This window comes from Gopherus flavomarginatus, chromosome 20 (genome assembly GCF_025201925.1).
Source record: "Gopherus flavomarginatus isolate rGopFla2 chromosome 20, rGopFla2.mat.asm, whole genome shotgun sequence".
NCBI lineage: Eukaryota > Metazoa > Chordata > Testudines > Testudinidae > Gopherus > Gopherus flavomarginatus.
Window position 1 is genome coordinate 1,132,501 of NC_066636.1, and position 9,549 is coordinate 1,142,049.

The 9,549-nt window shown below is 59.2% G+C and overlaps 1 protein-coding gene across 2 annotated transcripts in view; it reads left to right on the forward strand.

Moving 5' to 3' along the window:
* LOC127038119 (guanylate-binding protein 4-like) overlaps window positions 1–2,833 on the forward strand; it is a 12,445-nt gene extending 9,612 nt beyond the window's left edge. For both annotated transcript variants that reach the window (XM_050930547.1, XM_050930548.1), the window contains 3 exons: window positions 655–867; window positions 1,012–1,114; window positions 2,126–2,833. In XM_050930547.1, coding sequence (XP_050786504.1) covers window positions 655–867; window positions 1,012–1,114; window positions 2,126–2,517 — 708 coding nt within the window. In that variant the 3' untranslated portion in view covers window positions 2,518–2,833. The remainder of the gene's footprint in view (window positions 1–654; window positions 868–1,011; window positions 1,115–2,125) is intronic.
* Window positions 2,834–9,549: the final 6,716 nt, after the last annotated feature.

A 9,549-nucleotide genomic window follows, 5' to 3' on the forward strand; every position in this document is an offset into this window, starting at 1 on the left:
CTCAGCTCCGAGAAGTGGGACTTCAGCCCAGCATGGTGCCAACTCGAAAGTGATACTTTACCTGGCAAACTTGGTTATGATTTCACTGAGTGGCACAGGCGAGAGAGGGGAGAGCGAGCCAGTGACAACAATCTGGCCCCCATCAGACAGGCAAAAACTGGCATGGCTCCTTTAGAGGTACCATGAAAGTGAGAGTGAACCAGCGTCTGGACCCCAGCAGGGCTGAGCCCATCTGCTCTGTTCCCGCCTCTTTCAAGAGCTGGATAGGGGAGAGTTGATCTTGCCAGGGAGAGAGATTCTCTTGACTTCGGTATGTAAAAACCTTTCCAGCAGCTCGTGGTCCCATGGCCAAGCGGGCGAGAAACACTGTGTGACAGCCACTGCCGCTCTCCCTGCCCAGCCATCGCCTAGTTTGTTCCCCGGGTCGGTGGGCTGGCTGGTGCCTGACGCTATTTTCAGTCCTGGGGGATACGTAGCCAAACCCAGCAAGGGCAGCCGGGCCCGCGAGCCACGCAGAGCCGGGGACAGCTGGGGAGAGGGGCGTTTCCAGTCCAGGGAGCTGAGCTCGGAGACCAGGCGCAATCGTAGGGGGAGCGTCTGCCCCGCGGACTGAGGGCAGTGCTGCCTTTTGGCTTATTCTCTTTTGTTGATTAGGAGGTGATGAAGGAAAGTTATGGGCGGTTGTTGGGCCAGAACGAAGCTGCGTCCAGGGACTCCTGCCGCGCCCTGCTGAAGACGCTCTTAGCCGACATGCGGAAGCAGCTCAGCGATGGGGTTTACTCCCAGCCCGGTGGGTACGAGCTCTACCTGAGAGACCGGAGCCGGGTGGTGGAAGATTTCCGCAAGACCCCCAACAAAGGAGTCAAGGTGAGTCTCTGCAGCCAGCCCAGGCAGCACGGAGTTTCCGAGTGCTCAGTGTTCCCATCGGCCGTGTTTTCCCGGGTTGGTATCGGACGCCTGGGCGCTCACAGACAATTCCAAGCTGTGTGCTCTGCGGTCTCTTCTTCCCAGGCGGAGGAGGTACTGGAACAGTTCCTGGCCAGCAAGAGGAGTGAAGCGGAAACAGTCCTCAGCGTCGACAAAAAGATGACTGAAGCAGAAAAGAACCTGGCCAGTAAGTCATAAAGTCAAATAAGAGATTTGATAATATTATACAAGAAATATTAATGCAAGAAAACATTTTTTTCCCTCTGTCCTTCCCCCGATCTGCTGTGCTCACAACACGCATGCGGAGAAGTTAGATACGAAACCATCAGTGCCCTTGCTGGAAGGTTGCACCGTAGCACGACTTTACCTCTGTAGATTTCAGAGCACACAAGAGGGAGCGCAAACCAGGGAGAGACAAACCAGGCTGCTCCCTAAAGCACTGAGGCACCATTCACTCCCAATGATTGAAGCCGTCTGCTCCAGGCTTTGCTTCAGCCTTCTAGCAAGAGCAAAGACCCCCCTGCTCTGACGGCGAGTGCTTGCAGTTCCAACAAAGTCCTCAAGACCCCACCCAACCCTTTCCTGCCTCACCTGCCCTCTTTCCGGACTTGCCACCCTAGCGTTTCTGGGGTTGGCTGCACACACACTCGGCATGAAACGTCTGAAAACCTCCCAAATGGGAATGCTCAGATTCCTGTCTCAGATACACTGGTGTAAATCCAGAATGACTCCATCTGAAGGCAACAGGGTCATTTCTCATCTACACCGGGATAACTGAGACCAGAATCTTGCCCATTGGATGTCACTAGGCCTGCTCTGCTGTTTCCTTTGTATGTTTTTAAGGCGGGAGGTTCCAAACGGCTCAGCGCTGGGAAGGGAAAGGCATTTCCAGGGGAGCAGATTAAGGAAATAGGAAGGGCTTTTGAAAGTTATCCAGGGCCAGAGCCCTCTCCATCATCCCCGGAGCTCCATCGCCTCCCCAGCGCTGTGGGGATGTACCCACGTATTCCCCATTGTGTCGTCTCCTCTGTGTGCAATAGCCGTGCGAGTGGGCACGCAGCTGGCAGGACGGCCTTGCCCATGTGCTGGGGGTCAGGTAGCGGTGCCCCATGATGCTTCTCTCCGATACTTAGCCCGCAAGGCTCTGGGGAAGCTGGAGCCCGGCTTGGGTTTTAATTGTCATCTGCTTTTCCAAAAGCCCAGAGGCAGAAGGTGGAGCTGCTGGAGCAGCAGCAGAAGGCGGCAGAGGAGAAGCGGCTGCAGACAGAGCAGCTGATGAAGGACCAGGAGCGCAGCCACCAGGAGAACGTGAAGCAGCTGGAGGCCAAGGTGGCGGAGGAGCTGGCCAGTGCCCGGCAGGAGGCAGAGCGGGCACTGCAGAGCAAGCTGAAGGAGCAGGAGGCCATGCTGCAGCAGGGCTTTAAGGAAATGGCCCAGATGCTGGGGGAGGAGATCACCGAGTTGAGGAAGGAAATAACCCATTCCAAAGAGCAGGAGCTTCTCAACACGGCGAAAGTTTTAGCTAGGGCTCTCACGCTCGCTTATGACGCGTGGCTCCATGGCGACGAAGATGCCCACCCCGCCCTGTGATGGAGTAGGGGCTGTCTGTGTGGGGATGGGAGGGCCGGGGGTGACTTTAGGTGAGGGACAGGATCTAAGCCTGTAACCTGAGCCAGGTAGAGGGAGGGGGTTAGCACCTGGGCCAGGAAGCTGGACAAAGGAATTGGCCGGCTGGAGGGGGGGCAGGTCAGTTTCGGTTTTGGGTTGGGTGAGGGGAATTCAGGGGATCCTATTCCGGGGTCCAAGTGCCCTGAACCCCAAGAAGGACTCGATGGAGGGGTCCTGACTGTGCCTGCAAGCTCTGCTGTAACCTGCAATCCTGTTGTCCAATAAACCTTCTGTTTTACTGGCTGGCTGAGAGTCACTGTGGGTCCCAGGAAGAGGGGTGCAGGGCCGGACTCCCCCACACTCCGTGACACGCCCCTTCCCAGAGCCAGGCCAGCAAGAGAACCGGGCGGCAGGTGTAATCCAGGCCGTGAGCGACGGGTGTAACCCCGGACGCATGACGCAATTGGGTGTTTGGTTGCTCTGCACCCCTGCAGCTTGCAGCCGGGGCCGGCCCTACCCAGACGCAATGTACGCAGCTGCGTAGGGCAGCCGGCAATGTGGGGCACCCAATTCCCCGGTGCCCTACGCAGCTGCCTGCTGCTCCAGCCCCATCCCCACTGCCTCTTCCTACCCCTGCTCTGCCCCAGTCCCACCCCCACTCCACTCCTTCCCCTGGGGACTGCAGCAGGGGTTGGGCTCCCTGCACTAACCGGGCAGCGGGAAGTGGAGCAATCCGCTCCGCTCTGCCAGCTTGTGCTGGGGGGCAGTTTCCCCCCTGCCCCCCAAGTGTTCTCCTTCCCCCCACAGGCCTTGGGTGCAGCCCTCCCCCCCGTGGAGGCCTGGGGCCAGACCCCTCCCCCCCACAGGGGGGCTGCATAGGGCAGCAAAATGGCTAGGAACGGCCCTGCTTGCAGCACTGGGGAAACCCTGAGTCCAGGGAAAGGAGCCCTCCTGGGGGGTTCAGGGGTTGGCACCGCCGCCTTGTGTCACGGAGTCCCCAGGCGATGCTCTGGAACTGCTCCCCACCAAGCCAGTCAGGACTTTGGGGAGCCTCCTCTCCCTTGGAGCAGACTGTCTGCAGGGCAAGCAGCTCCCACGGCTTCACCTCCTGGGTCTCTCCTTGGAGCATTCAGCATCCTCTGCCCTCCGTGCGCTTCCCACAGCAAGCCCGCCCCAGCGGGGTCCTGGAGGGGCCACAGGGTCCTGCACCCCCACTTTGCAGTCAGACGTGACTCTCAGCCAGCCAGTAACACAGAGGTTTATTCGATGACAGGATCAGGGTCTAACACAGAGCTTGTAGGTACTGCGAACCAGACCCCTCGGCTGCGTCCATTCTGGGGGGCAGTGAGCCAGACCCCCCACGTCTGCACTTCACTGCTCGTCCCCAGCCAGCTCCAGACTAACCACCCCCACCAGCCCCTCCTCTCTGCTCAGCCCCTTTCCCGGGCCAGGAGGTCACCTGACCTCTTTGTTCTCCCCCACCTTTAGCATCTCCTGGCAGGGGGTGGGAAGGGTCCTATTAGTTGCCAGGAGACAGGGTGTCAGTGATTTATACACACTGGCCTTTATCCCACCACCTAGAGACTTAAGAAGTGCATAGGGGAAACTGAGGCACCCCTACACTATTCGGAGGAAACATTAAGAACGGTCTCACTTCATCACACTTTGGCAAGCGCTCTAGCTTGGGGCCCACTGAATAGTTTCATATGCTGGTTTCTGTGCACTCTGCTGGCGCACAGGGGAAGAAAAACCATCCATCTGGGCCAGCGGAAGATTCATCCCCGGGGGAAGAAGCCCTGCGTGGCGTAAGCCAGCCTAGCCCTTAGGCCCTGTTGGACGTGTTACCCCAGAACTTTGGGAGCTAGGTTATCGCAGGTCCCCGTGGCCCTGGCCCATGGCCCATTTGTGGCTCTAGCCAGCCCCAGGGCCAGGGAGCTGCCCCTGCCGATCACCAGCTTCCAAAGCCCCAGCGGGACCTTTTCAGCAGTGCCCCCGGGGCCAGATTTCTAGAGGGGTTTCATCCCCTGCAGGTGCAGGTGAGTGCCAGAGGGGTCTGCAAAAGCTGGTCCTTTGGGAGACCGGATTCAGGCTCTTTCAGGGTCTGGGGGGCCATGCAAGTGTCCCTGGGCCTCCATTTTCCTCCCCCCAATAACGGCACACGGGCTTCCCCAAATCAAGCCAGGCCTGGGTGGGTGTCGTTGGTTAGAAATGTCCCCCAGCCCTAATCCCCCAGTGCCTTCGAGCTGCCACGGCCCGGCGGGATCAGCACCACACCAGACGCAGCGCCCGCAGCTCTCACTGTGCCCCACAGCTCCGCTTCTCGCTGGCCTCTTCCCCACTCCTCTCACACGGAGCGTCTCTGCCCTGCATCAGTCGCGGGTCTGGCGCTGGCTTTGGCCCAGAGACGGCAGCCGGCTGAACCCTTGATCCTTCCCCAGCGTGTGACAGTCTCCTGGGCAGACCTGCTGGAGTCCAGCGACACCAGCCTGTCACGTTATTGACTTGAACTGGGACTGTGTAGATCGTTGTTGCAACCAAAGTCCTGTAGTGGCACCAAATCTTGTACAAAGGGGGTCAAATGAGGTGTCTAAAACAAGGTTCTGGTTTGCTGGTTATGATGACGCTGTCTGTATGTCTGTATCATTTTGTAGTTGAAGTTATGAATATTGGCTCTGTACTGTCTGTATTTCAAACTTATGCTGACACCCCAGACAAGTTGGTGTTAGCTCTGCCTAGCCAGCTTGATGGCCCATTAAGGACCATCAGCTATGCAATTGATCCATGGAGAGAAGGCAGATATGCAGGGCCGGCGCTTCCATTTAGGCGACCAGGATTTGGGGGGGGCCGCATTTTGCCGCCCTCGGCGGTAATTCGGCGGCGGGGGGTCCTTCTGCGCTCCGGGTCTTCGGGGGCAATTCTGCGGCAGGTCCTTCACTTGCTCCGGGACCCGCTGCTGAAGTGCCCCAAAGACCAGGAGCTCGGAAGGCCCCCCCGCTGCCAAATTGCCGCCAACTGGGAGCGCGGAAGGACCCCCGCCTAAGGCGCCAAAAACCCTGGCGCCGCTCCTGCAGATACGCCTTGTAACTCAGCAAAGTACGCAAGGACTTGCCCATGTGACTCCAGAATCCATTTTGCTGTAATTTTCCAGTAAGGACAAAGAGGTTCTTACACCTGGAAAAGCCTAGAAAAGGCTGATGCCCCATCTCCATCTTGTCTTCAATCCTACTTCGTACTTCTGAGGGACTTTGCTACAGGCAGAAGCTCTGCACAAAGGACTGAATGACCCATCCCAGCTGGGGATGTTCTGGAGACTTGATTTGAACCTGCAGTTTATGCATCTCTGCTACAAGCCTGAATCAAGAACTTTGCCGTTACTGGATGAAATTGATTCCATTTAACCAATTCTAGCTCTCAGCTCTATTTCTTTCTTTTATGAATAAACCTTTAGATTTTAGATTCTAAAGGATTGGCACCCGCGTGATTTGTGGGTAAGATCTGATCTGTATATTGACCTGGGTCTGGGGCTTGGTCCTTTGGGATCGGGAGAACCTCTTTTCTTTTACTGGGGTGTTGGTTTTCGTAACCATTCATCCCCATACGAGTGGCACTGGTGGAGATACTGGGAAACTGGAGTGTCTGAGGGAATTGCTTGTGTGACTTGTGGTTAGCCAGTGGGGTGAGACCGAAGTCCTCTCTGGCCGGCAGGTCTGATGCCTTAGAAATGGAAAAACCCTAGCCTGGGGCTGTGACTGCCCTGCTCTGAGCAATTTGTCCTGAACTGGCACCTCAGTTGTGTCCTGTCAGAACCAGCACCGTTGCACCACCTGAATTGTGTTCAGTGCCTTTGGGGGCATTGCATTGAAATGCAATTGTTTGGGTCTTGTGAGGCCGTATGTCATGGGGGTGGGGGGGGGCTTGTGGAATTCCTCCTTTCAAGCTGGCCCGGGAGAGGCTCACGCTGGATTCTCCAGGGATCGGCAGCCAGAGAAAGGGGGTTGGGGCTAAATTGCCTGGCTTTGAGCAGGCTCGGGGCCTTTAACCAACCCCACCATGGCCCGTGGGGGGCCCAGTCCTTTGGGGAGGGTTGGCAGGCCCCACAGGGCTGGGCGGTGGCTCTGAACTATGGCTGGGGCCTTGGAGACGTCTGCTGCGGGGGACTGTGAAGGACTCACGCTCCAGAGCCCCGGTGGTGCCGGCTGGGGACTCGCTGGTGAGCTTGCTAGCAGGGGGGCAGATTCTCGGGTTGTTTTCAATGTGTTTTCTCTGTAACGTCTCTACCCCAAGAATAATAAACTTGGCCCGGGGAGCGCTGGCCGCGAGTGCCCCATGCCTGGCGAGGACTCGGTGATGGGTCTCGGAGGAGAAACCAGCTGGCCCGGTTCGTCTGCCTTTGCTGGGGAGTTCGCTGCGTGGCCGGGAGCCTGGAGCGAAGCCTTGCTGGGCTGTTGAGGGGGAGCAGAGCTGCAGCTGCCCTCGGGCTCCGGGCCAGCAGCTGCCACTCTGGACTCTGGTTCCCGAACTCTCTGCTCCCCTAGACTCGGGGTTGTCTCTCACTCGTAATCCCCAGGGCAGCCCAGCCTCCTGCGAACACCAAGCTGGGGTGCGCCTGGCCTGGGACAGGGAAGACGGGGGCGGCTACCAGGCGACATGGCCTTTGGAGGGCTAGATCCTCGGCGCGGCGAGCGCTTCCCCTCTCCCGAAGCCCTGGCTGCTGCACAGCCCCCAGCAGAGCCCGGCCTGCAGAGCTCACAGCAGGGCGCCAGCGAGGGGCGGGTCGTGGCCCTGCATGGCTGCTTGCCGGCTCCCCTGGGCGCTCGGGCAGCTGGTGTGAATGGTGCTGGGGGCTGTGCATCTGTGGCTGTTGGGGCTTCCTATTGTCACAGGCCGGGCCTGGGTTTCCTCCGGCTGGCTCGGCAATAGGGAGGTGGAGGAAACAGGCGGCTTGTTTTCCTCCCAGTGAATGAATCCTTCCCTCCCTGAACGTAAGAACGGCCAGACAGAGTCAGACTAAAGGTCCATCCAGTCCAGTGTCCTGCTGCCGACAGTGGCCAATGCCAGGTGCCCCCGAGGGAATGAACAGAACAGGGAATCACCAAGTGATCCAGCCCCTGTCGCCCATTCCTAGCTGCTGGCAAAGAGAGGCTAGGGACACCATCCCTGCCCAGCCCGGCTAATAGCCATTGATGGACCTGTCCTCCATGAACTTACGTAGTTCTCTTTAACCCTGGAGCCTCCCCCAAGCTTTGGGGCTCAGCTGGGGCATGAAACCCCTGGCACGGCCGGGCAGACGCCGGCACTGGCCTCAAGCGGGCAGAGAGAAGGTGGCATCTAAGTTCTGCCTCTTTGTACTGGCTGCGATTCGGTGACTCTTGCAGCTGTGGGAGGCTCCTGTCCCCCTGTGCGTTACAGACCCGAGATCACTCACAGGTGAGAGAGGATTAACGTTTAGTCCTTCCCTCTCCTGTCCTCGGGCTCAGGGGGCCATTTGGGCCGCTCCTCAGACGAACCCGGCGAGCGGTGACAGGGATCCATGGAGCTCGGCAGCTCGGCCCTTTCGCCCGCAGAAGTCGGTCCAATAAGTGACATTAACGCCCCGGCCTTGTCACTCCATAGAGGGAGGCAGGCGTGTCACAGCCCCTCTCTAGCCAGGAAGTCTGTATTGCAGCTGCCAAGGTGGCAGGTCTGGGCACTTTGCGAGGTCCGTTAGTCCAGGGACCCAGCCCCAGTGTCCCCCCACACCCCTACTTGCGGCAGAAGGACGCTGGGAGACCCGCCAGGCGAAGGTCCCTGCTTCTTGTGAGGGGTGACTGGGACGGATGGTGCAGGGCAGGGAAGGGCGGGCGGATCCTCGGTCTCTGGCTACCAGCACCTGCCTCGGCTGCCACCCACGGGGCTCTGGGGCCATCTACTATGCCACCCGCACTAGCAGCTGCTCCCTTGGGCTCTGATGGGGCTGCACCTTATGGTTGGTATTTATTAGGTGTACTACGGTAGCACCCAGGAGCCCCCATCCTGGCCCAAGACCCCACTGCGCCAGGGGCTGCACCTTACGGTTGGTATTTATTAGGTGTACTACGGTAGCACCCAGGAGCCCCCGTCCTGGCCCAGAACCCCAGCACACCAGGGACTGCATGTTACGGTTGCTATTAGGTGTATTATGGTAGCGCCCAGGAGCCCCCGTCCTGGCCCAGGACCCCAGCGTGCCAGGGGCTGCACGTTACAATTGCTATTAGGTGTATTATGGTAGCGCCCAGGAGCTCCCGTCCTGGCCCAGGACCCCAGCATGCCAGGGGCTGCATGTTACGGTTGCTATTAGGTGTATTATGGTAGAGCCCATGAGCCCCCGTCCTGGCCCAGGACCCCAGCGTGCCAGGGGCTGCACGTTACGATTGCTATTAGGTGTATTATGGTAGCGCCCAGGAGCTCCCGTCCTGGCCCAGGACCCCAGCACGCCAGGGGCTGCATGTTACGGTTGCTATTAGGTGTATTATGGTAGAGCCCATGAGCCCCCGTCCTGTCCCAGGACCCCAGGATGCCAGAGGCTGCATGTTACGGTTGCTATTAGGTGTATTATGGTAGCGCCCATGAGCCCCCGTCCTGGCCCAGGACCCCAGCCTGCCAGGGGCTGCACATTACGGTTGCTATTAGGTGTATTATGGTAGTGCCCAGGAGCCCCCGTCCTGGCCCAGGACCCCAGGACGCCAGGGGCTGCACGCACAGAACCCAGAGCCGGGCCCTGCCCCAGGGTGCTCCCAGCCCTGCATTCATTGTGAGAGGCAAACTGCTGAAGTGCCAGAATTGGAGGTCTGAACCTCTGGTTGGGGGGACCCCTGCCTCCCCCAGTGGTGCCCCCCAGCACTCCACCCCCACGTGAGCAGCGCCTCAGTCTGCCCGTGAACTGGCTTGCTCCCCAAACCCGCAGGCACCTCGCTGGTCCCTGCAGTTCTCCTGCCGCCAGCTGGCCCCTGACACCCGCGTGGGAGCTGGATTCATCCACGCGGCACCCGCCCTGAT